The 27,053-nt window shown below is 41.7% G+C and overlaps 2 protein-coding genes across 2 annotated transcripts; both read right to left on the bottom strand.

Annotated features, from left to right (window-relative positions):
• Window positions 1–237: 237 nt before the first annotated feature.
• On the bottom strand, window positions 238–8,396 carry LOC139210737 (max-interacting protein 1-like). The gene is made up of 6 exons (XM_070840871.1): window positions 8,030–8,396; window positions 6,773–6,875; window positions 6,507–6,536; window positions 5,027–5,141; window positions 1,682–1,853; window positions 238–1,505 (listed from the first exon to the last, which is right to left on the bottom strand). Exons 1-6 carry the CDS (start codon window positions 8,256–8,258, stop codon window positions 1,342–1,344), a joined length of 813 nt encoding a protein of 270 aa, XP_070696972.1. The 5' UTR covers window positions 8,259–8,396; the 3' UTR covers window positions 238–1,341.
• Window positions 8,397–11,132: 2,736 nt separating this feature from the next.
• On the bottom strand, window positions 11,133–24,388 carry LOC139210658 (gamma-adducin-like). The gene is made up of 14 exons (XM_070840749.1): window positions 24,147–24,388; window positions 22,595–22,739; window positions 21,711–21,862; window positions 20,936–21,016; window positions 20,334–20,483; window positions 19,880–20,023; window positions 19,207–19,305; window positions 18,447–18,620; window positions 16,587–16,847; window positions 16,298–16,414; window positions 15,497–15,586; window positions 14,438–14,561; window positions 13,035–13,130; window positions 11,133–12,825 (listed from the first exon to the last, which is right to left on the bottom strand). Exons 1-14 carry the CDS (start codon window positions 24,345–24,347, stop codon window positions 12,575–12,577), a joined length of 2,085 nt encoding a protein of 694 aa, XP_070696850.1. The 5' UTR covers window positions 24,348–24,388; the 3' UTR covers window positions 11,133–12,574.
• Window positions 24,389–27,053: the final 2,665 nt, after the last annotated feature.

Here is a 27,053-nt window from a genome sequence, read left to right as displayed (position 1 = left end):
AATTAGTATTCTGTAGTGTTTGTATTCATGCTACAGACATCTTTTTTTTTAAGACTTGTCAATCCAAAGCACATTACAACATGATTAGACAAGCTACATTCAACACACATGCACCATAGCTTTATTAAATCAATTACAATCATTTTTACTGCAGATTAGTAATAACTGATACCACTAGTGGAGCAAGTGGGGAAACTAGGAAACTGCAATTTAGTGTTGGACGGACAGAATAGTGTGCTAAACAGCCAACATTAAAGATATGATAAAACTAGACGCGTTATTGCTTTAGCCTTGTGCTTGGACAAGAATGGGATAGCTTATTACTGTCTAAATAAAACTGAATCTGCGCACAGTGTGAAAGAGATGTATCTTCTTTTCTTTTTTTTTTTCAACAAAACACCAGTGAGCAATGTCTTAAAATTGTAGCACTGCGTATGTTTCAGTGGGGATTAATTTCATGTCAAGTAATTTGGTAAACATCAGAAAAAAAAGAGAAAAAAAAAAATTAACAGCAGTTTTTTGTTTTTTTTTTCATTCAAGCATGACCAAGACCTAGCTACAGTAAAATTAAATATACCAAAAATAAATACTATAATTATATGCAAAATAAATTAGAATAAGAGTGGACTAGACCACCTGTTTGGATACCATGTCGAGAGGAGGGACGCCACATGGATCAATGATGGTTGTGGGTCCTAAAGCAGAGGTTATAGAAGAGTAATAAACATTTTGGAATGCAGACATTGTAGCCCTTGCCACTGGCTTGTACACAGACAAGAAGTGTCATCTGGATATATTATCCAAAGAAAAGGGGCAATGTTTTTACAAGGCAAATGGAGCAAACGTTCCCAATGGTGAGCTTTTAGCTGGTATTGGGTTTGTTTGTGTTTTTGCTGGTTTCAGAGGATCAACATGACTAAAGGTAGAGTTTCCCCTTTAGTGTTCGACACTGGCGCAATCATGGGTCCTCTACAGGATCAGTATTGAGTGCAGGTGTGATTGATTCAAGCTGGTAATAGGATAAGGGACATTCAGGTGATGGGTCAAGTCAACTTTTAAAACGAGGAAAGTGTATATTTCCAGAGAAGTTACGTTTGAGGCTGTTGTGAAAAATGTTTCAGACTGATGTAGAGGAGCCCCATGGCTTTAGGAAGGAGACATTTTAAACGTTTAGACTGAGTTGAACTTAAGGCTGGTTCATTTGTCAGGGAAAAAGTGGGATTCAGGCTGGTTGTTCTTCTGGAGACAGTTAACCTAAACTGCAAGGGAGAATGGAGCTGGTACTCTGAAAGGTAAAAGCCATAAAAGACTGCAGCTGAAGTGAAAGTATAGGCTGGTGCTTTAAGCAGAGAAGGTCTGTTTTAGACTGCAAGTGGAGTAGCCCTCGTCACTGGCTGAGCTCTGCCGGCTGCTGTGGTCATCCAGGTCACTTGCACCACTGGTGCTTACACTGTCCATTTCTCCATGGGAGAACTCAGTGCTTTCCACATCAACTTCAATCTCTTCTGCTCGAAAACAAACACATAATGCAAATTAATTCAAACTGATTTTCTGAATCGTGTCCAAATATCTGAAACTGTGTGTAGATGCTAACAGCTACTTTTAACCGTGCAGATTGGCATAAACCCCAGCGCTACTCTGTGGCTTGCCCTTGGATAAATGCTCTAATTCGGACACTAACCTCTGTCAGACTCTGAGCGGTCAGAGTCCATGCGGGAGCCCATGCTGTCCGTACGGACCCTCTCCCTCTCTCCATGAGTCTGCAGCTGGGCTAGCTGCCTCTGCAGGTGCCTTTGTTCCCTCTCTAAGGTGTCCAGCTGGTGCTGACTCCTCCTGTCCATATCTTCAAGTTTCTTAAAAGACAGAAATGCAAAAGAGTTAATTGTGTGGTTCTGTAGAAACTTAAAGATAATCAAGACGATCAGTGCGTGTGGATCCAGTGTGCCACATTCAGTGTTTATGTGGATTATTTTGCATTACATCACTCTATTACGACCCCTTTACACTTACACCTCTCTAGATGGTCCTCATGATTAACATACTATATGCACAAGAGGATAGTGAGCTTGTCTCACATGCAGTGATGAGATGTTAATATGTAGCTGTTGCTGCCATCAAATGTGTACGCCCCTCAGTGCCTTCTGATGAATTATTCAACACACAGGAAGAGCAGGCTGCTGTGTCTGTGTGAGGTAGATATAAGTGAAAGATGACAGGGATGGAAAAGGTGGAGTAATTGGTTTATGGGTTTCAGTACACAATTGAATATAAAGGTCATCTTGTCCTGCATTTGGCAGAAACATTTATTTTTTTGCCTTCTTAGCTCCAATGTGTTTGTTTAAACTTCCCCACCTTGGTCGCTGGTCTTGGTTCATTTATGGTGTTCAGCAGTGATTTAAAATACTGTACATCATGGATAGCATTTAAAGGTTAATCCTCCTGTCTCATCTAACTCACACAAACAGCTCACTTAAAGAAGGTCTGCTTAAGCTAAGAAAAAGAGAAAGAAAGAAAGAAAGAAAGCCCGAAGATGCACTGTGAACCTAAATAATCATCACGTCACACCAATCATCACGTCTTATCGTGTCATCAATAAAAAAACTGATTCATACTACTGCTGTAGCATAGTAATAACTTCTTACATTTATGAGGGCCAGTTGTTGAACAAGATTTACTGCTGGTGGGGAAAAAGTACCTACATTTGCTGTGGTGTCTGCACAGCTGGCTATATCAACAGAAATAAAGACTAATTACAAGTAGCAGAAATGGCTGGCAAATAAAGATGATGTTTGTAAAATTGATATTGATTTTATTTCACAACTTAATGAAATTCAAAAAGACTATTATATGAACTGCAATGCTGCAATTTTTTATTTCCTCTAATGTTTCCTAAGTTGATTCTCTAAACTACCCTACATTAAAAATTGTTTGATGAAAGTTCTTTTCTGGTTAGGACCCCCTTAAACTTACATAAATTTTTCTTCTACATCAATAAAATTTTAGTGATGAGAGGGAAAATACACCCTAATGGGTGTTTGTGAGCAAGAATCAATTCAACAAGATGAGACTTTGTTGGAAGTAAGTGCTGCTAGTTTTGAGTAATGTTTGAGTTTTCCCACAATCAAAAATGTGATAAAATGGCAATGGAGTTTGGTACACTGTTAAATCCATGCATCCTCTAACATTTCACGGGGATGTGTGTTTTTTTCTTGCTTCCTGCAGCTGTGAGTTTATTGCTGGCTGCACCTGCAGCCGTTCACTCTCATGCACAACTTCTGGTTCCAAAAATACAACACAGCAGCATTTAGAAGCCACGTTTCCTGGACTTTTAACAGGCAAGTCCAAAGTCAACAGTTGACACCATAGGTAGTTTATCCATTACCCCCTGCTGTTATAAACTGGTGCAGACTGCTGCCATGATTGTTTTGTTATTGCAGCCCTCAATCATTTGTCAACTGCTTCACACTGCTGCACCGACTGGGCTCAAGAAAATTCAATATTTTCAAAAAAATATAGGCTTCGACTGCAACCATCAGGGGAGCCAACGTGTTGAGTCTTTGATTCTTTAACACTACAGGATCATTTGTGCCAATCATCAGTCTCATGTAGTTCAGATACACTCAGTGATCCATTCAGGCGAGCACTCCTAACAATCGGGACAGATCTAGTGCTCTCAAGACCAGTGGTCAGGGTACTGTTCCCGTCATCCAGTGGTGTGAAAGGCATGGGACCTAATCAAAGTCTCAGCAAGGTTCAAATGGTTCAAGCTGAAATAACCAGGCAGCAACTATTATGTCCTAATGCTGAGGCCAAAGTGCCTTAAGGTGCAGTTCATCTAATGGTTCTGAGAAAACTGACTATGTAGAAGTGCCTGGGGAAAACCCTTAACGTCTCTGTAGCTAAACATAGTCATTATCTCCTTTAACCACTTTTAATGTGAGCCGCTTGAGTGACAAGTCATCACCAGATTGGTGTCAATTTGCCATAAATTATGTTTGCTGTCCTTAATCTTTAGTTTAAACATGGAGCCAAGCAAAAAAACGCTATGATTACAGAACAAGCAGGGAGCGCTTTTACATCTTTGTCGTCCAGTACACTTTCATCCAGCAACAGGTGTTGAACCAACAAACCTGAGAATGTATAGAATTTCAAGTATATTTCCAGCTAAATATTCTATCTGTGTAGATAATGGAGCTGCACTGTGATCACACCTGATAGACAGCAGCTTGAACCTCGTGGAGAAACCAAAGAATGTGGGCGAGAGTGAAAGCTAAATTCAATTTTGCTCTAAAAATCTTTTCTGATTTTTATTTTTGGCATGTATTTTATGAGCTATCACTATTGATTCACAGTGGGTTTTAGATTGGAATCAAATGGACCAAAGGCCTCTTCTGTTTAAGTCACCCTGTGTAGAACTGCAGGATCTACAGTTGCTGTCAAAATTACACCTGCCATTTTAATTCAATGAAGCAGCCAGATATGTCTTAATTCTAGTGATACGTCGGCAATGAGCACAAATTTTTCTTTTTTTTTGAGAGTGTAAAACTTAATTATGCACGCAAATAGATGCATTTATTCAATTGGCAGATGCTTTTGTCCAAAACGACATAGAAAAGAGATGAAATGTTTTAAATGAACCATTGCAAAGACTTTTCGCTGATGACATTTTGAATTGTTACTGTAGGAAAAAGAGTAAATAATAAAATGAAATTAATGATGGCTGAATTCTATGTAGCTGCCTGCTATTATGCCTGCCGACTCGCTGTCACACTCCCATTGCTTACTGGGACACTTGAATAGAATGGAGCTATTGCTATTGTTAAAGCATGTCTCGGCTGCATGGTTATGTTTCTACTACTGCTTTCCCAAACTGGTGTTACTAAATATTACAGTTAAAGGGAAAGGAGGTAGTGACAACAGTAGCTAAATATGTAAATACTACTTTTGAGCAAAAAAAAATGGACTGAATGTAGCCCTTAATCCCATGATGGCACCGTACTACAGAGGCTGCTTTAGAGTACCACACCTTGATATGTGCTTTGGCCTTGTTGAGCAGTCCCAGTGTGGTGTGCCGACTGCAGTCTGGTCCCAGAGGGATGAGGGACTTCAGCCTCTCCAAACACAGACGGAGATGTGCTCGTCTGTGGGAGGAGACACAATCAAGAATGGTCAGTTCTCTTGACAGACAGCACGCATGGAGTAATGTGCATAATACGGCAATTATGCATGGCAGAAAACTGAAAGATGATCCAGACTAATGTATTATTGTCCTTGCAACTGATCCTGATTAAGTCAGATTATAATATTTCCTCCTTATCCAATTTGATTAGTATTGTAATAGTTAAGGCAGACAACTATTTGATTGGCCCTGATCAATTCTAATTATTAAGCCATTAATCCATTTGTGATGAGTAATGTAACAGTCAAGGTATACAGGCACCTGATTTATCTGTTTATCCATTTTGTTAGTTAGCCAAACCATCTGACTCCTTCGCAATTACATATGGATCTGTCTGGCCCCAGATTTAAAAAGCTGCTGAGGTCAGCACGACGCTCTGTTTCTGATCCACTGAGACCTCTGGGCCTGTGGTCTCAACAATGCAGAAACTGGCAAAGGACACTCACTATCCTTTCAAAGAATGGAGTAAAATGTAGGTCAAGTTGTGATGTCATCTCTTCTCTCTGCATTGGCCACCATTTTGTTATTAAAAAAAAATAATCCCATATGAAATAAGCCTTCCTCTTGAAGATGCCATTTTTTTTCTCATCAGATGGTGCATTCATGACACGGAGATTCTCACACACATGGTTTGCTCTCGGATATTAACAGGGCATTTAATTTTAGGATAAATGTGTCCTGACATCCCTGCTCAAAGCAGCGGCAGCCTCATCCTGGAGCGATAGAAGCAAGCTGCTGTTAGATTTGCAGCTGAGAATCTCTCAGGAAGGAGCCCTGTTGTCTGGAAACAGACGGTTCCCGTTTGCTGACAGGGGAAATGTCTGCATGTCCTCCAGGATCAGCGCTGCCACTGAGGCTGCAGCACACCTTCCCTCCATTTGCCTTGCAAAACGCACACTATCGTATACAAAAGGCGAATTTCCAAGTTGTTGATAGAAATGCTTATTTGAGGTCCTGTGATGATGATAACCTGATTCATTGGCCTGCAGTGCATCATGTTATGAAATAGTATGGTATAGCTCCAAGATATGCAAACATGGCAGAAGGGAGAGAGCGTTTGGTATATCAGCTTGAAGCTTTCTTTTGGCTCTCGAGATATACTCCCTGAGCACCTCGTTTGCTAGTTTAAAAACTATGGAGTTTTTCTTTCTCCCTCTTCTGTATGACTAATGCACGTCCACGTTTTGAGCCTTGTTGTGCCCATATAAGAAAAGTTGATTGACGTAAGATGGAAGTAGACATCTAAGAAAACCATCCTTGTCGTAATGTTTTACTATCGTCATCATGTCTCTGACATAAACATGCATAAAACTGGTGTTTTACTCACCTATTTTTTTCCAGTTCATTGTGCGCTGACCTGTTGAAATAAATAAATATTAATATCATAAGTTATATAAGTCTTAATAATGAGAAATACAGCATATCATACAATCTATATTCACAAAACAGATCCAAGAGTTATATTAACGATTAACATTAACGATAAGAATTCTATTAATGATTGTGTATCAGGGAGGACTCTTTTCTAATCTATGCATAAAATGCACGACCTAGTATTTAGTTTGAGGACCTTTTTCCAAGACATTAACCCACCTATTGTGAATATTGTCCAATTTCCTGTTCTTGAATTTACGCTGTTTCTGTTGATGTGCAGTCTGGGTAGCAGGGTATGTAGAAGCGTACCCGTGCTCACATTCTGGTGATGAAAAAGATCAAGAGGATTAAATAGATTGTACAGTTTTTACAAACACGCTACCAGCAACAGGCTTCAGGAAAGCTTATATTTGCATGATGGATGCGACCTCATCTGACCTGAATTCTAAATCATATTTAAACATGCGACAGTGGAATTAAACTTAAAGAACCCAGAGGACTACAACTCTTATTAATATCACCACAGGACATTTTTTTTTGGATTAACATTTTGTAATTGTCCATCTTGTGCTCAGCCACTGCTCAGCTGAAGTGGCCCCTTAAACAAGCATATTTTGTCAAAACACATTTCTGCTCTAGTTTTCTCACTGTTGCTCAAAAAAAAAAAAAAACGCCTACAGCTCCCATGAACCCTCCATCCCAGTAACATGCGACGTCAGACATGAACCTGCGTGTGATTGGCTGTGCGCAGTGACTCTCGCGCTGGGAACATGTGTCCCGACCAATGAAAACTTTACAATTTGTTCCATGTGGAAACCATGTGAACAACACATACAAGGAAGCAGCAGCTGCCTCAGATAATGATAGGTGGGCTTTGAATTGGGCATTTTTTTAGGCGAAATAATACCTAAACTGTAGTTTACGTCTGCAACAAGCTCCGTGAATGCGATATCTTTGCGTGGATGCGATCTTTGAATGGACTGAATCGTGAGAGGAGCTGCGATAAGCGGAGATAAAAAAAAAAGATGAGATAGGAATTTAGGAGTCTCAAACACCATAAACGTCTGCACGTATTAACCCAAGTGTGCACACATGCCAGCTTATTTAAAATAACACACACACACACACACACTGAATCGTGCTCGTTGAATTAAGCCTGCCGTGGTCTGCAAAGGAGCAGTTTTAATGGGAGCGGATCATTTAGCTGCAGGCTATTGTTGCAATAAAATCGCTCACAGACGATGCAACTGCTTCCTGAATTCAAAATGCAGGCAATTTTCCCACTTCCTTTCCACTGATGTTATTCTGTGAGTGTGTGGTCGGTCAGAGAGCAGTTTTGCACCAGCAGGTGAATTCTCACTGGCTGCTGTCGGGCCGGTTCATCTGTCCGCTGCGCGTCTTTTGTCGCCTTCGCCTCTATTGTTGTCTGCTCGGCGCATTACGTGTTAATATCCCCTACAGCCCCTGTTTACTTACTTCCGCTGTTCTTCTCGATATTTTCTATGTAATTTGCCGCATCGAGCAGCACTTGCACGTTCTTCATAAAAGTGCCGATTTGGTCCATTGCGGAACATTTGGAGTAGAAAACGTCGCTGAAAGAATAGTCGGACATCTCTCCGAAATCCTGCTGGTCCATGGACGCATCAGACTCCGACAGGACCTCTTCGGGTTTCAGCTCGCTGTGCTGTCGCATGTACTTTACCATTTTCACTTTTTTTTTTTGTAGTTGTTGTTGTTGTTGTTGTTGTTGTTGGGGGGGGGCTTTGACAAATAAGCAGCGCTGAAATTGTTCTCCTTGTCCCGTCTGTGCACTGAGCGGATGACTGAAATGAACTAGGCTCGATGGAATTGCAGTCCTTAGCCTCAGCCACTTGCCCTACTTGGTGGATAATCCCTCCCACTAACGCATGCACATTGCATTCATTGTCAACTGTGCCATAATAAATCCTCATTATCAATACTGCAGGAGAGTGGCAAATAACACACATAATGCCTGCTTTCATTTCTAACAATGCTGCTTTATCTCTGTCGGCATAAACTGAATAATTATTACAAATAAGAGCTGCCTTTCATGTGCCCACAGTTATGGCTGAGTGTATGTGAACAGACTTAAAAAGTAAAAAAAAAAAAAAAAGTATTAAGGCCACATACAGTCAACAGTAGCAGGTCTAATCAATAGCAGATATTGGGGTATCAGGCACATAGAGAAAAGGTTCATCAAATCACATCATCAAAGAGGTGAGCTGCTTATTTCCCACTGCATCCCAAAATTTGAGTGCAAGTGCAGTGCGTTCGTACAAATTCAGAGGCAGTTCGAGATTATTTGCCTTTGTTTTCCACTATTTTTATCTTTCTTGAAGTCTCTTCTTCTCACCTCAGCTACTCTGTGTATGTTTGTTGTGTGGCTCTCCCGTTATAAAACAATCTAGACTCGCGTAGAGGTAAGATAAAAGTAATAAACCAGTGAAGTTATGGCTAATGTCAGCATGCACATTGCCCATTTTGTGGAGATACTTTGACCCAGTGGACAACAGAATTTACATGATAGTGAAAGTGGCTTAACCTTTTAAAGTTTCCTGTCCTTTCGGAGAGAAAAAAAAAAACCTAACCTTGAAATTGAGTTTACTTCTAGCTTGATGGTCCACGTCTGTCGTCCCTTTTGACTGATTAAGAAGTCATTTTTCCCCACGCTGTGAGCATTGTGAGGGACGGAGGAGGACAGAGGGGAAAGGGCCTGTCTTTACGAGGCCAGCCATGCGTGCAGGGCTGTGTTGTGCCTCCGAGACAATGGGTACAGATGGCTGGCCCGCTGCAGATGTGGCCAGGCCTGTAACGGACGCCTGTGAGAGAGCACTCCCTCCCGTGGAGTCTATTTCAGCCGCCTGGCAAGGCCTGACACACACAGACGGTCCTGATCAGAACACTGAAACAAAGGCACACACACCAGTCGCAGAAACAGGCTGAATTTGTGGAAAGATGCAAAGGTGTCACATAAAATCCTAACAAATATGGATCTATTTCTGGATTAGGGGTGCTTATCTGCTAGTATGCATTTGATTACGCTTCCATTTGATTTAGGCTGCTCTTGCTGGGACGTCTTCCTCTGAGCACTAATGCAAATGTAAAACTCAGACATCAACTACTGCTGCCCATGTGCTCATATGGACACGTGAATAGAGTCAGACGTGAACAGAGAGTTCAATGGGGGGGGGGACTGACAGCATTTCACCAGGAAAAGGCTCATCTGTGCTGTGAGGCTGGTGTGCAGGCTGACTGACTGACTGACTGTCTGACGGACGGACTGACTGACTGACTTGACTGACTGTGCGAGCTGCACGCTGATAGCGACAGTGTGGAAAGCTGACCCGCTGTAGGTTGGTGTAGAATGTGACCCCAACTGGAGTAATCTGAAAAGCCTGAGGATTACACCAGTGGCTCGGCTGTCACAGAGGAGGCAAAGTGACACAGCGCTGGTGTGTGTGTGTTTATAAAAGAATTTGCCACGCTGCTCCCACACGGAGCACAAGGCATTTGGGCTGTTATTGAAAGGGAAAATACATCTTTTATAAAGATCTATCTCTCTATCTATCTGACGTTATCCTCTCACACACTGCTGGTGGTCTGCAGGATGACGGTCTCAGATGAAGCATTGTGCTGTGCAGAAGCAGCCCCCCTGTTGTTGTAAAACAATGGCTGCACCTTGCCCGGAGGTCACAGCAGAAGGACACTCCAGCAGGCCAGACGTGTGTCACCTGCTCCGTCCTCTCCTTAACACTGTAAGGACATGGAGGAGCTCAGCGCTAAGCTTTGTCATCTCACCCACACATTGTGAGGGATTGTTTAGATAACAACTTTGGAGCCTGGCACTGGTCATGCCTTTCAGATAAAAACTGCAATAAAGTAAAAAGAAAAAAAGTCTTTGTTTATTATTCTCTTGACTAAGGACAACTAATCCCCACAAACAATTTACTCTTAATAACTCATCTCTTAAGACTCATAAGTATGTCTTAGTTCAAAACACAATTTTTGTTAATTTGGTCGCTTTTATGCTCAATTAAATGCACTACCTTTTGACCCCATCTTCTTTTCCATATGTCATCTTGTAGGAGAGGCATGTGTGGGTGGGGGGTAGTGTAGGTATAGATCCTGTCACTCCCCCAACATGAACACCTGTTGGAGACACCAAATCCCCTCTTTGTCTCCACAGCCCCCTCAGTGGATTACCATGACAACGTCCATTCATATCATGGCTGAAGACTGATTATACAGCTTCACACGGTCAATTATCACTGAACAGAGTGCATTGTTTTAGGGGGACGCTGCTTTTCTAAAAAGGGGAGGCTGTGCAAATAGTTTTCTAGAAGGATTTATTTCATACTTGAGCTGTGTGGTTTCTTAGAACTGGATATAATTAGCTGGAGTTTTGCACCAGAACCAGAATGAAACGTCGCAGCTGAAATAAAGTATCTTCTTCCGTGCTTGAAACTGTATTTGAGTGAAGATAAGAAATGATAACATCAAATATCTTTTAGTCAATAAGCAGGACTGCAATAAAACAGTTATGGAAACATATGCCAGCTTTTATTACATCAGGTGGAAGGCAATTTTGAAAGGACTGACTTTGAGGCAAGGTGACTGTAATGTAAAGCACCATAGGAAAAAAACCCAGGTGACAAATAGCAATGTAAACAGAGAAAATACAAGCACTGGGCACACAAATTACACAATCTGTAAACACAATGTGCTGTGCTTTAAGGTGAATAGAAAAAAAAACAAAAAAAAAAACATAAGAGAAGTGTTAAAATATCGTTATTAGATTGTACTGTCACATTTCTATGTTTCATTGTTGAACATTTGGTTTAGCGTAACAAAAGAACTTCACAAATACAAACTATTTACAAAGGCAAAGAGTTCACTCCCTTTGGATCAAAACAATTCATTCACATTATTACCTGGGATGTAAATATATGGTCCTCTAATAAACTTTATATCAAACGCTAACAGTGAATATGAAGACAAGCTTTCCACAGAATATTGCCATCAACTAGTTTGCCAACTATTTGGACATAATCAGTCAAAACATCCATCATGTTCTACTTTCTGCGGTTCAGCCTTGGTACTTTCATTGCCAACATCCAAACACATAGTGATTTTTTATATCATTTCTGTTAAAACGGCAAATTGTGTCACTCATTAAGATCAATATGCATGAATCCTCACTTCGCTGAGCTCTTTTTGTTAGTCACAGTCAATTCCTTGTCACAAGTACGATAAAGCAGCAACCATGGGAACAATACCACTGACATAAATGTAAAAACAACATGAATTATTACTGAATTATCACATCGTGTTTAGTATGAGAGTTAGTATGCAAAGTAAATATGTAAAGATCATCAAGCAGTTTATTTAACTATCAAACACTATATTGGAATACCTATAATATAAATCAACATATATTATTACATGATACTATAACTATGAATATGTTAAGATACAAATCGTACTTCTTATAAGGCTAAACGTAAAGGTATGTTCGGCCACTGTTACACTACTGGTGTGATTGTTACATTTTTAAATTGTTAAGACAGTTCTCTTAGCTTTCAGTATACATTCAACAATGAACTTGTGCAAAAAGAAAAAAAAAAATCTCAATGTAACTGTAGTTGGATGCTTTCATGCCCCTTCAAACCCTTGTAGTTCTATGGCATCCATCTTTAAACCCCATTAAAAATATGGGTATGAACAACCACAAATATGAAGTTTTGCATTCACCTTTCATTTGATTTCATTTTACCGAGTGGTCAATCACAAATTGTCGTGGGGGGGGGGGATAATCCATTTTACCATCATGGAAACACTTTCACATGAAACAATAGCCGTGAATGAGGGAAGATGTGTAACAACAGCACAGTCCTGGCAGACTACATCAGTCATTTGTCTTATTTCACATCCCTTCAACAAAAGCATCCAAATTCAAATGTTTTCCTAACAAAACACTAATTGTTTTTACAGTAAATGTCCTCAGGCTTCTGTTTTTTCTTTCTCGTCCTTCTTCTTCTTGCTCTTTTTCAAGAACGAGGGTGTGCGGAACTTCTTTTTCTTTTTCTTGGGGGACTTGGTTTGGCTCTCGGGAGTCTGAGCCTCCCCCGTCTTTTCCTTTGGTGTAATAGATATTTCCACGGTTTCTGAGGTGCTCAAACTCAGCTTGGATACCTCGATGCTCAGATCGTCCTCCATCTCTTCCAAGTGGTCTTTCCCATTGGGTATCGAGTCTGTCAACAGATGAAACAGAGTCAGTGAAGACAGATGTGGATAAGGAGTGCCATCACACAGACAGGGCTGTGATAATACATCTAAACGTCTGTTCAGTTTGAGGCATATATTGTCCATTTACAGATTACATCAGCGGGTTATACAACACAGAAATAAACAAGCAGCTAGTTCTAACACCTGAGCATTTCAATATTGACAAGCTGATTACCTTGCTTAGCTGGCGTCATTATGGGAGAGAGGGAGAGGGAGATAGTAGAGCCATCAAATGTCGTCATCTCATCTGCATCAGTGGCATCATCATCCTCTGTAAAAGGATTAAAGCCATCACAGGTCAGTCATTCATCAGGGCTGATGCGTTCATGTGAGTGAGGCATATTGCATTTCAACAAAATGGTCGCGCTGCTCGCAGAAGCTGCAAGACTCTTAAGTCTTGTAGAAGAGAGCAGCGAAGTGAGGCTGTACTGTTGATCAGTGGTGCTTTGAGACAAATGGTAAAGTCAGCGTGCTAACATGTTCACAAAAACAACAATAACTGCTCATGTGCTGATGTTTTTGCAGGAATTTAAAGACAATCAGACAATTCAATTTTGGACCTATAATGGCACTAAATGAAGAGTTAAGGGATCACCAGTATACTTAGAATTCATCTGAAGGGGGACGTGAACGTCTGAACCAAACTTTTCATGCTAATCCTTCCAGAACCTCATAATGGCACCAGACAAAAGATCAGGAAAACACCAAAGGCATTAGGATTCATCCTCTGGACACCGTGAATGTCGGTATAGAATTGCAATGGATGCATTACTTGGTAGACGGACAGACTGAACCACAACATTGCCATCCCCACACCAAAGGTAAACACATACACCTGAGCCCATTGATCAGTAGTTTAACAACTTAACTACATTCTAGGAGTCTCTAATAGCTGACATGTTCCAAAATGTCCACATTACTGTGATTGTGAAGAATAAAGGTGCTACTACTTCCCTCCTGAACACATATTTTTTCCTTGTCTACAGTCACAACCATGACATGAGTAGTTTGACAAGACTGACGTCTTTGCAGCTCATCTCTCTCCATCCCAGTGAGCTGACTTCACAACTCAGAGTGAGAGTGAAACCACGGACTGACATTTTTCTCCTGCTGGCATTTTTGCAGGAATATCCTTATTTCAGTGAAAGTAGTTCCAACATTTCCTCCAGGCAGGAAGTGAGCGCTCTAATTAACTGCCTGGACTACACACTAATGACACTGTTATTATGTAGATGCTGTAAATCTCCAATAATAATGTCTAATGTGTCTTTCTTAATTTAAATGCCAAACAATTTCACTTTGATTTCATAATTTTTCAGAAATCTGCATTTAATGGGTCCTAATCTTGAATTTTCTTGAGTTTCCTTTTGGCCTTGCCTGGAGAAGTCAGATATAGCTCGAGATCAGCGTTGTCTCTGCATCTCAATTTCTCTCATGAACTCAAAACATCATGTATTCATAATCTACACAGGATGGTTTCAGATATGAGTTTGTGTAAACCAAAGCGCAGTGGTGCGCTGTAAGGCTTTGTAATGGTAAAGAAACACTGCTGAGGATAATTTATGAAGGATAGACTACCTTCTAGGCCCTGCTGCTTTTTTTCCACCGTGCTCTTGTATTCCTCCAGCTCCTTCTCTGTGAGCTCATTGAAAGGATTGGGGGGAAGAGAGCGGGTGTGCTCCTCATCTTCAATGATGAAAGCCTGATAGAAACAAGGGAATAAAACGAGTCATCTTGTGTAATGCACTTTTGCAATATATAGAAGTAATTGCCCATGTGGGGAATGGCTATACGTTTATGTTCACAGTTATTCACAGTCATTATGGTGCAATTGTCAAGCATTATGACTTCTCTGGATATTGTGTGCAATTCCCACTTCTATAGTTATCTTACAAAAGTATAGGCATTTTGTTTTTGGTTGCTTTCATCCAGAAATGTATAAGCACAGATATCATCATTATCAACAATAGGTGCAGACATATGTACGTCTCAGTAAGAAATTACACACTATTTCAGGATCCTCTGAAGTCCCACTGACAGCTACCTATTGTAGCAGTCTGACTGTCTAGACTTACACCTATTGGTTTTTACAATTGCTCAAACGGATCACGTTAAAACATGTTAATATCCGTTTGCTCGTGTAATTTTTATATAGTCGTGTGAATAGATGTATGGTTTTGTTGGGATTCAACGTTTGCAAGGGACCCTGTGAAGAACGTAGGGTAGCAGGACCGAAAAAGGCATAGCTGAAATATCTGTGCATTTTCCCCTGAACTAAAACTTGACTTTAAAAATGTAAAGTAGTTTCTGGAATCTAACTCTGGTTGCATGTACCCCAGTGCTCTGGTTGGTCTTCAGTTTTACCCTCTTGACTTTAATGCAGCCATAAAGAGGTGCGCCACTGTGGTGGCAGCGATGAGCTTAGTGATTTACTTTTGACACATGAGTTCCATTTTTTCAGGACGCGATCGCTTGTTCCATTCCAACAAATGAAGTGCTGTAGTGGTCAGTATAAAATGGCATGGGGATCGCTCTAAGCATTTTGAGAGCAGCAACAGTCTGTCAAAAAAATGTGCTGAAGCAGTTGAGAAAAATAAATACAGCAACAGATGCAGCGCTATTGCCCCTGATACTTACTGGTCCTGGTATGGTGTCCACAACAATGCCTGCTAGCAACTGAGATTTTGGCCCTGAAGTCATCAGGTCACCTCTGTGCTGCTCTTTTATCTGCACAAATAAAGTCATATTAAATTTGCTTCAGTTGGCATTTCATACAATATCTTAACACCATACTGCCCCTGCTAACGTGAGGTGTGTCTTCAGAAACACTTAATGCAATTGGCTGTAGAGGTTTTGAATCAATCAACTTCTCAGCTTGATGATTGATTCTGTGAGGAACGCAGCTGCCATGCTATGTGGTAGAGCTGCAACGATTAAACGATTCATCTCACAACTAACTTGACAAGTAATAGGCTACAATTTCGAAAACACTTTAACCATTTCAGTCATTTTTCAAGCAAAAAAAAAAAAAATGCTGAACATTTTGCTGGTTCCAGTTTCTCAAATGTGAGGATTTGAGGCTTTTCTTTCATTCTTTTCTTTGAATATTTTTGGTTTTTGGACTTTGAGTTGAATTAAACAAGAAATCTGGCAACATCAATTTGGGCTGCTGAAAATTATAATGGGCATGTCTCGCTGTTTTCTGTCATTCTTAAGGCATGACAAAAAAAAAAGAAACAATCATCTAAATAATTACTAATGAAAATAAGCAGCTTGTGTTGTCAGAATATATTGATTGCTCTTATCAGCATCGATTTATTGAAAAACTAGACTAGCACTAATTTATATGCCTATTTCTTTTCAAATACCAGCTCTAATGATGATATTTTATATGCAGGAGCAATGTTGTGTGACAAATGTGATGATGTTTCAACTGACCCTGTTCCTCTTATCCAGAGCCTCTGTGGGATCAGTGTTAAGTGGGACAAATTGGTTGGGGTCTTCGATCTTTATTGGCGTGCCAACGCTGTTGCCTGGCTGTGAAGACTTCATCCACTGAGAAGAAGAAGAGATGAGCAAGTAAGTGCATTTATCAAACTGGCCACAAGAGGGCAGGCTGATACAAAGCAATGACATCTTCCAAGATCACTATTTCCATCACAGGGCAGAACAGTCAGGCTTGTGTTATTAAATTTCTTGTCACAGTTTGACATGAAAATCAACGCACCATGGTCTTGGTCCTGGGGCTGACATCCCCGCTGGGTGACTGTTCAGGAACATTGACCCTCAAGTAGCTGTTGGGCGAGTTGAGCCATCGGGTCCTTTCTCTCTGTTGTTTCTGCACCAAAAACTTGAAGGGGCTTCGCGGAGCCAGCTCGCTGTCCTCCGGTAGCACAGCTGACACCGTGGCAGGGATCTCCACGTCATTCTTAGTGCGGGGTTTTTCGCGAACAATGGGGTTCCTGTAAGAGTAGCCTGTTCTGTATCCCTAGAAGGTCACAAAGAGGAAACAGTATTCTAACATTACTGAACTGTTTTCCTTTGCCAGAGGTGAAATTGGGTGCAGTATTTTGTGCTGTACTTCAGTACTTCCTCACGATCCAGTAAACGAGAGGGGAAAAAATCAAAAAGATAGAAAATTCAAAGGATGCGCAAGCCATCAAAGATCCACTTACACAATGCCTCTAAATATTTTAACAATGCTGTATATACAAACAGCTTTTTTGCAGATGTGCCCAGTTTCAGAGGGAAAAGATAAAACTTTGGTATAAAGGAGTGTGATGTTAACAATACATCAAAGACGGAGGAGACAACTAAAAAAACTGATGGGAACTCGCAGTGCAGTCTGAAGCAGGCACTGCAACGCTACGGAAAAGATCTCTCTGGTGGGCTTTGATCGCCACTGTGTAAGCAAGACATTGTTTTTCCAGAGCACTGTTCACTGCCACCCAAAGCATAGTGTCTTAAGAGTGTGATGTGGCAAGATGCACTGTTTCAAGTATGTTCAGACTTATATAGTGCTGATATAGTGCTATCAGTGTCTGTTACACACATTCATTTCTATACAGATGTAAAGTGTGCAGGAAGCACAATAACTGCACTACTTTGTAATTGTTGGTTTGCTTGTACAATGTAACAGACTATGATTTGAATATAATGAATGGGACAATGTTTTTTAATGAAAGTGGTCTCTATACACTTTCGGACTAAGATCAGACTCTTCATCCAAACATCTCATCTGTTTCTCCTTTCAATCGGCTTGTTTGGTTTAGGAAAGTAATACATGTCTTAATGTATATCTATAGATATGTACGTCCTTTCAAGGCTTCCTCCCGTATTATTAGCTCTAACCTTTAGTGTTTTGGGATCATTTTTGACGTCACTGTGCTCACCACAACGAGCAAACTCTTTCTGCCATGGACAGACAGACCTCCTGCTACATTTCTGGCATTACCACCCAGCGCCATATTCAGCAGTCTTGGAGAAAGGTCCAAATCCAATTTCCAAACGGAAAAACAATGAGTAGAATCCTTACACGGAGTGATTGTGTGGTCTGTGTGGCTGTAACTGCCCACAGCATGCCTCACCATCTGGAAGCTATGATTGAGAGGGTGGGCGGGCTATGATCACACAGAGCTAACACAGCTGCAGCCCACTCCAGCCACAGTTGTTAGCGAGTAACAAACTCAAACAGACACAGTCTGACATCTTCTGTGTCCGCAGAGCATGTCAGGGCCTGGTCATTAGCAGTGTGGTTAGAATAGCAGGGTTTAACTTGACAGAAGTGCAGCACAGCACAGAAATCTTTACGGTGTAACAAGGCAGAGCAGACAGCATGCTAGCCACAGAAAAAGAGCAGATCACTGTGCTTAACGTGGTCTGACAATAATTAAATGAGCATCTGTACACACAGTGACAGCTATTGTAAAACAATAGGATTCAATTACACAAATCATTTTCAGATTAGATTAACAAAAAAGCGCATCTAGTTTCATTGTGCTCGCTAATAAGACACTTCCCGTGGAAGCGCCCATGACAGGAAACTCACAGCATCAATGGTAAAAGGCATAGGTCAGGGATCACTTACCAGGTTGTCCAGCATCCTCATAAGGGACTCTAACTCGGCCTCGCCCACTTTCCACTTGACCTCATTGTCCACCGACACCCCGGCAGCAGCCACTCCCTGGGTCAGGGGTTTGAATTTCTCCCTGTCAAGGAGCACGAGGTTCTCCACGCCGCTTGAACACTTCAAAGCATTCACCTAAACAAAGGCACATGATTACAGAACTATACACAATTTCTAGTTTTGTTGTCACAAGCCATATTATTATTCTGTGCAAAGTTACTCCTGATTTTCCCTCGTGCATTATTATAATTCTCAGAATTTAAAAACGCGCTCAAACACAGAGCATCCATTTCAGAAGAGTCAATATTTTCTCTTCCAAGAGGCAACGGGATTTTCGTTTCTAAAGGACTGGAATTATATGTGAACTGAGCTGTCAACATGTGTCAAAAACAATAGAAAAACAAATACAGTCCAGACGCAGCAGGATGATTAAAAAAAAAACTGCCAACTGTCTCCCTGACACAAAGCAACAGGTGTCTCAGAGACACTGCGTGGCTCCACCTGGCTCTGGCAGTGAACCGTGGTCTCTAGCACATATTTGACTTGGCTTTGTTCAAACATACTGCATGTTGTTTGCATCAGCTTTGCTTCCATTTCAGGCACTGCAATGATTCTTTGTTATTTACGACCAAGTCTGACTCACTTTTTGACGGGTGCAATGTGGAAAAAAATATGCATACGAGTGATTTACACACATGTAGCTATATCAAGCTTTTTATACCTGGACTTCACAAGCTTGCTGCGAGTGGTACACGTAGTGAAACGCCTCTTCTACCGTCTCTCCCAGAGCGAGCAGCCCGTGGTTCCTCAGGATCATCACCTGAAAAACACAGGAAACACTTGAGCCACCCGATAGCCCACAATCACAACAGTACACTGATGATATCCAGCTTAGCTAAATACACATCTGGATATATAAGTACATCCAGATGTGCTAATGTGTTGTATTAGCTACATGTAACACGAGTAGTAATAATACAATCTCTTTATCTTCAAGGGGAAAAATCCACCATAAAACAAAATGACTTGCTGGTGGATGGAGAGTTAGATGAGAAGACTGATACCGCTCTCTCTGTCTGTGCATTCGTAGCTTCTAATACTCTGTTCCCTTTATGTATTTAAATGGTTAACTGTAAAGTGTTAACGAATGTACGTTTGGACAACATGTTTGTGGTTTACAGCCACATTTGTGGGCCACACTTCATACTGTATGCAGATGTATTCAGTCATTTACATTTACTAACCAACAGCTATAAATCGCCTCATATACAACCAGTTGTGCATTTATTAGATGTAATAACTCGTTACTTAGTTTCCAACCAGTTGCTGAAAGCGCACTCTGTCCCAGGAGAAAGGGAGCCTATCATTAATGGAGTCCCTTGGCTTGACAGTACCTTGGCAGTAGGGCCCAGTGCTTTCTGAAACTCCACCTTCTCCTCTTTATTATCCAGGCTGCCATGGTAACCAAAGCAGCTCACGTCTCCCAGAAGCAAAGCCTCCTGGGAAATGGGCAGGATCCCACATTTCATCGAGGACACCTGTTAACATGGGATAAAAGCAAGTGAGGCTGTGACGCACCAACATCTAAATAGAGGCACATTTTTTGCTATGAGGCACAAATAAAACTTTACACAGCGATGTTCATGGTATGCGGTGAATTTTATAGTCATGCTTCAAAGGAAATGGTAAAGGCGCGTTACAGGGTGTCTGCATCTAAGATAAGCAGGCATGCAGGGGGCTGCTTTTAATTCAGCCTTTTATCCTGTGGTGGAAAATAAGCATTTAGCAGCAGCTTTTACACTCTGATTAAGATGAAGCTCATTTAATGTTGGCCCGGAGTGTGCTTACAGCAGCTGTAGCAGGGGTATGTATGTGGATGATGCATCTCACGTCAGGGCGCATCGAGTAAATGGCGGCATGAGGAGCAAACCCGAAATAGTCGATATCCAGATCGGTAGAACCCTGGTCCACCACATCTCCAATTATGTTTACTTTCACCTAAACATGGCAGAAAAACAACGCATTTAGTTATTTCAAAACATGAAAGACAAATAATTTAAAATACTAAACCTATAGATAACTACACACAGTATTACTGAACCATTAAAGGAGTTTACATTTGTTAACTTCTTACAAAAACACACTGTGTATATCCTTGAGGCCATGAATTTATTTATGCACTCTGAAAAATAACACACAGCCATAGGGCTTTTTCACAGAGGACAATTTAACATGTCCTAGTAGGAAAAGCACCTGTTCTTGATGACATTAACCGTGGCTCTGTCCCAGTGCGCTGTGACAGCGAGCCAGCGTGCACAAGGCCAGCGCCCTGAAACTAAAGCAGCTAAATGGAATTCAGCCATCATTCGTTCATTTGATTGTCTACACCTGTACTTTTCCTACTGTGACAAAGCAAAATGTCCCCTGTGAAAAAGGCCCATTGTCCTTACCAAATTTGCTGCCGTCACCTCGGCAAATGACAGACCTCGTGGACTAATGAGGACATGGTCCTGCTCTTTATTGACACGCACCTGAGACAAAATGAACATATTATTAAAATCAAAAGCATATATATGTTACAATAAAATGAATAACATGAAATTTTTTTTACCATAGTGAAAAGTCTGTGATGTTATGGTATATTCAGAGTTTGTTGGGCTCGTACAGGAGAATCTGAGATATACAGTATATGTAGTTCTGCCCCTTATGATGTCTCTGTGGGAGCTTTTTCCTCATGAATATGTACTTATCAGGGTCAAAAACCTGTCAAAAGGCATTGACTCTAAGGGAGGCCAAATCTCTACACCTAAAAAAAAAAAAAGTTACTACTAGTAACAACTCAGAGCAAGGAGACTGATTTCGCAGATTCAAGGGAAAATGAACTGCAGACGGAAGCTGTCTTCGCTCTGAAAACCCCCAAAAATCAGTGTGTGGGTTGATAAAACTGCCTTTCTAAGCTGTGTCTTTGGGGAAAACCTGAGCTTTACATCTCGACATCGCAGGTGTTCATCGCATATTTCAGTGAGAATTCCTGCTGTTGGGGAGACGTACATAGTCGCAAATCTGACTTTTCCAAGCCATAAATAATGTACGGTTTCAGCAAATAAAGAGGTATTCCCCTTTAAGGCTTTCAGGGGCCAAAGAACACAGGGCTCACATAAAAATATACAAATCTTGTGCGGCACACATAAGTAGAGCGGAACAGGTTCATGAAGGTGTACTCACAGTAATGTAGGAGCTTGTAAAACGAGCCCAGCTGAAGAGGTCAACAAGCCTGTAGAGGCTGGCCAGCCTGCAGCGACTCAGTTTCTCCCCCTTAGCGAAGGAGGGAGACTCAATGCCGAACAAGTCATTGACTGGAGTCACCATCCCCAAGCCTGCCACAGGACGTAACATTGGTAATTTGTGATGCATCAACAGCATTAAATTTGTATTTTTTTTCCAAACATCTGCAAGGATGTTTACATGGTCTGCCTCCACAGTATGAAGTGAAAACATCCCGGGGAACTTGACATCTGAAGCTTAAAAAGGGTCTTTCTATAAATTCCCAACATGAAACTGAGGGGTATTTTTGGGCTGCAATACCATAAAAGGGCATTTAATGATACAGGAACCCAACTTTTACAGCCACTTGAGCTTGTTTTAAAAAAAAAAAAAAAAAAAAAAGCAGGTCTTCTTCTGCAACTTCACAACCATTTGCTTCAACAACATTTCCAAACATTTACAGTTTTGATACTCAATCTTTAAAAAATTGATCATTTCAGCTCCAGGGTGCTCTGTGGCCTCCCCAGACACACACAAGGCAAATAGGCTACGCTAACATAATTAGCATTGCAAACTGCTGTAATTCATTACCAAGACAGATCATGAGGACTGCTTACTAGAGACACTGACAATGAAGAACGCTGTCAACAACTTTCTGCCTCTTTTGCTGTTTCAGGGTTGTTCAGTGTCACAAGAGTCTGAGAATTCAGCGTCGGACAATGAAGATACTCAGCCTGCATAACGCACGTAGCCAGAGTATACACGCTGAATGACAATCAGGCCCCTCTATGGGAGAAAGATTGGGACATTCACACACACTAACAGCGAAACACATTGCCACTCACTGATGGGTGACGTCAAGGGGCCAGCCCCCCCCACGGTGCTGGCCATGACCAGGTCAGCAATCTGTCTCAGAGCCAGGAGGCCTGTGGGGTTGTTGCCCTTTGTCATCTGGTCCTGAATCAGCCCTTCCAACTCATCTTTAAACACCTGTAGACACAAAAAAAAAGAAATGGTTTCTTCTAGGGAGAGGTGAGGATAGAAAAGTAAAAGGAAGAAACAATACCACCGCGAAGCCCCGCTAAGCTGGCGACTCACACACATAACCTACCCTTAACCTCATTAGAAGACCACCTCAGATGTCAGGGAGCACAGCTTGCCTTCAGAAGCTCCTTATTACAACTGTACACAAATCACGAAAAACCACTAAAAACTTCTTTGTATGCCTCTGAAAGGGGGGGTTCACCAGAAGCAGGGGGTGGCATTAAACCTGAGTGATCAGTTTTTGCCTCCAAGAGTAGCCTGTGAATCTGTGAAACGGCACTGTTTTCCTGTGTGTTGCGGCTAAGCTCCAGCATTCTGTTTCATCCGACCATCGTTCCCATGGTGATGGGATGAGCTCCACTTGTTGGGCCAGTTATGCAACCTCAGATGAGTGTGGGCTCATCTTATTTCCATGCAGTGCATTGGCATGTATTGGCATTTAATGTACCCCCTTGTACTTCATTTAACTGTTTATCATCCTATTATTATTATTATTATTCTGAGATAATAATTGCTATGACACACAGGTGCAGTTTGAAAAACAAATGCTACAACCAAAGAGTCTTTTCATTATTGGTTAATAATTTCAGCTATGAAATGTCAGAAAATAGTGAATTATTCACTACTTCCCAGAGCATAAGATATCTTTGAAATGGTTCTTTTCTTTGACCATCAGACCAAAATCCAAAGAATTTCAATTAAATATTGTGCAAAACAATGACAATATGCAAATACTCACATCTGAGAAGCCTGAACCACAGAGTGTTTGGCACTTTTGTTTGAAAATGTAATTAATCATCAGAATTGATGCCAGTTAATGTTGTTGTTGTCGTCTATCGACTAATTGTTTAATCAACTCGTTGTTTTCTTATAATTTAGTTTATTTAGTTTAGTAATTTAAATACGTTTTCTGTCGGTAAGCTTGATCTGAATCTGTTAGAGTAGGAGGCCGTGCAGTGAAAACATGAGCGGGGTGGAGGTGAGGCAGACCTTCCCGGCATTGGTAAGACACCAAGGAGATGACAACTGACGTGTCACTATTGAAACGCACACACCAAAGGACTCTGGGTGTTATGTATCTGTGATGGTAACACATTTCAGTGTAGCTGCAGCTGCAGTTCAAGGTTAAACAGTGGCAATGCATTACCAAATAAACTCACAGCTACAGCTGCATCGAAGCACAGCAGAGTGTATGAAATTACCTTCACATAAACAAGAAAAGCAATACATTTCAGTCAGTCTTGAGTCTAGGGTAAGGTATGCCTCTCTAGCCTTGAAAGCACTGTTTATTACTCATACACAGTGAAAGCTTGTGTGTAGGTGGGTGCTTATACGGAGCTGCAGGCTACATACTGGACTCTGCAGGATCTGGGTGACCCTCTTCTTCTGCTCCATCATGTTGAAGTCCTGCCTCAGGTCCGGCGACATGTTCCTGCTGCGGAGGTACTCCGGGTCACTCTCGTCCACGCGGTCGAAGTAGCGCTCTTTGGAGTCGTTGCTGGACAGGGACAGGGTGAGAGACCCCGCCGCCTGCCTCACCTCCACCAGACTCATGTTGTTTTCACTGCACGGCCTCCCACTCTTCCTCTGGTGAACTGCAAGAGAGGATAAAACACCGCGGCTTACTTCAAATGCGGGCTGTCAAGGCAACGGGTGTTGTTTTAACAGAAAAGATGCTGTAAGGGTGCTCTGGTGATTCATGTAATTACACGGATGGAGACAAAAGCGAGGAGAACATTGTTATGTGACTGATGCTGCTCTGCGAGGACAAAGCTGTCAATGTGCAAAAAGGGATGAGTGTAGTCAGAGCTGCTGTGAACATAATACAAGATTCTTTTTTTTTTAATCTTTTTTTTAAAAGAAGTACAGCTTAATAACACAAAAATGAACACTGAAGTGGTACCCGACTAAAAACACTCAGCCAAACTCTAAATCTCACACGTATTTAATTTCTTTGTGGGTTTTAAGAGGAAAAGTTCACTTTTTCTTCCCTCTGCACACAGATGGAGGCCAACTCATAAAGTGTGAGATCAAAGTAGCAACAGTCTTCCCTCTCCTACAGCTCAGCCAGGAGCTCTAAAGTATTGTCAACAGTAAACAAAGGCAGGCCTCATGCAAATCAGCCGGTTTGAATAGCAGTTAGCACCTTTGAGCTGCAGTGTTACCTGGATGTGGGGGAGAAGGGAGGCTCTGCCAGCACTGCATTACATTAGGCCTGGAAATGAATTGGTTTCACTTACACCGAACTAAAAATCTAACTTTTACTGCTGGTTTAGCAGCAGCCGGTTTACCCAGAGCCCCGCAAGCATGGCATCAAATTACAACTGGAAAGCGTTTATACTGCCGAAAAGTAACGCGGGAGCCGAAGCTGCACTTTGAGAGTCGCACCAGCTCCATTAAAAAAAACACAAAGCGCAAACACACGAGCCCACGAGGAAAACTTGTTACTGTAAGTTGCAAATTACCTGAAACAAAATGCCCAGCTCTTCAATTAAACTGCCTCCGGACGATGGGGGTGGTCGAGTTTCCAGAGATGTGTGGAAAACCAGACGGTTGCTATTCCCGATTCGAATACATTTTTTTTTTTTTAGGGGGTGTAGGGGGGAGAGAGAGAGAGAGAAAGAAGGTTTGCACGGCGCAACTTGGTGCAGCTACAGTATCCAGATGGAGCAGACTGCCCGCTGCGAGTAAGTGGTGAGTTGAAGTGGAGTGAAGAGTGGCTGCATGGAGGAGGATGTGGGTGTGTTTGTGTGGGAAAAAGGAAAAGTGACCATGTGACTTTACTTATCCACCCACTGGGCTCATGCATGCAGCGGGACAAAGGAATGGCCACTCGGGATCAGTTCAGCTTTTTCAGGGTCTTCTTTGCAACCACACCGTGGCCGTCCTGTGATAATCCTGCATGGGCAGAATGAAGTTCAGCGACCCCCTTTCCTCTGCTGTTGTTTCATCCCTGTGGTATCCACAGTATCCCAGAAGGAACTTGTTACACGCTTGCTGCAGTTCTTTCTGAGGATTTGAAGCAGAGTTTGTGATTTTTTAGTGATTAATCTTTTCCTCTCCCCCTCTCTGTGTCTGTATGCGTGAGTCATTAACTCCTGCCACTTCATTTCATGAATAACTGAGGCTCCTGTGTTCCCACAGCCCCTCAGTGGAGGTTTTCATCAAAGCTATATGGCCCAGTCACACCAAAACAGAACACTTCAAAGCCAGAACAAGTGCTTCCCGCAGAAAGTGAGAAAAAGTTTTTCAAAATATGGGATGTCGATGCTGACAGAAAGCAACGAATCAAAGATGTTCTGTCAAGGAAAAAAGACAATACGTCTGATTCTTAATCCCAAATCAACAAGCACAGTGTATTGTGACTACTTTCATAAGCCAAAAACATATGACTTATAATGTGCATTACATTGAACTGTATCAGGCATACATTTATCCACCATGTTCACTTCTAAGAGTAAAAAAAAAAAACATCACTGGATGTGTTGCCTTTGCTTTCTTGGAAATCATATGGCACATTAGCCCATCTAATAATAAAATAGTGATGTTAACAGCAGCTAATGATACCTCATGCTAGGTTCATTCAGGAAACACTTGCGTGCTGCTTTTCCTCAAGTGAATTAAATTGGCTCTCTTACTGTAAACGGGAAATAAAATCAAGATTAAAGCAAATGCGACACCGTGCAGATTCATCCTGCTAAGAGAGAGCGGGGATCCCTCCTCTGTTCTCACCACCTCTCAACTCAACTCTTTCCTCCCTCGCAAGTCAGAGTCTTGCAGCAATATTCAGATGCACTCCGTATTAAGTGAACGCAACTGTGGAATCTTTAAATTTCTCAGCATCCTGCTCCCGTCAGAGTTATTACCCCCTTAATCATACACAATCAGACCCACTCACACAAATATCTAGATTTGGGGAGTAAGAGAGTGAAGGATTGGGTCACTGATTGACAATGCAATTCCAGGAAACAGTCTGGAGTCTGGGAGGCGGACCAGATATGTGGACATATGGGTTGATGTAATGAAAAGCAGAACTTTCTCACTCCAGAGCTGTGTGACCCCCTCAAACCCTGAAACTCTGCCTCCCCGTCTCTGGCAGAGTTCCCACTGAAACCACACACAAGCTTAAATGTCTGCATACACACACACACACACACGCACACACACACACTCACGCGCAAAACACACACACTCACACAACATCTTCCCACCCGCCAGCCCCCGCATTCTCGCTGACTATTTGAACTTTTCAGTGAGGCC

Source organism: Pempheris klunzingeri, chromosome 12, assembly GCF_042242105.1.
Source record: "Pempheris klunzingeri isolate RE-2024b chromosome 12, fPemKlu1.hap1, whole genome shotgun sequence".
Taxonomy (NCBI): Eukaryota; Metazoa; Chordata; class Actinopteri; order Acropomatiformes; family Pempheridae; genus Pempheris; species Pempheris klunzingeri.
This window is presented reverse-complemented; position numbering and strand designations above follow the sequence as displayed.

Excerpts from the sequence above, each read along its gene's own strand:
- LOC139210737 (XM_070840871.1), bottom strand. The coding sequence starts at position 8,258 with ATGGTAAAGTACATGCGACAGCACAGCGAGCTGAAACCCGAAGAGGTC. Across the intron at positions 6,876-8,029 it reads TATCGAGAAGAACAGCGGAA|AATGTGAGCACGGGTACGCT; the intron begins GTAAGTAAACAG and ends TTTCATCACCAG. Across the intron at positions 6,537-6,772 it reads TTGGACAATATTCACAATAG|GTCAGCGCACAATGAACTGG; the intron begins GTGGGTTAATGT and ends TTATTTCAACAG.
- LOC139210658 (XM_070840749.1), bottom strand. The coding sequence starts at position 24,347 with ATGAGTCTGGTGGAGGTGAGGCAGGCGGCGGGGTCTCTCACCCTGTCC. Across the intron at positions 19,306-19,879 it reads CACTGGGCCCTACTGCCAAG|GTGATGATCCTGAGGAACCA; the intron begins GTACTGTCAAGC and ends TGTGTTTTTCAG. Across the intron at positions 18,621-19,206 it reads AGCAAGCTTGTGAAGTCCAG|GTGAATGCTTTGAAGTGTTC; the intron begins GTATAAAAAGCT and ends GCCTTTGTTTAG.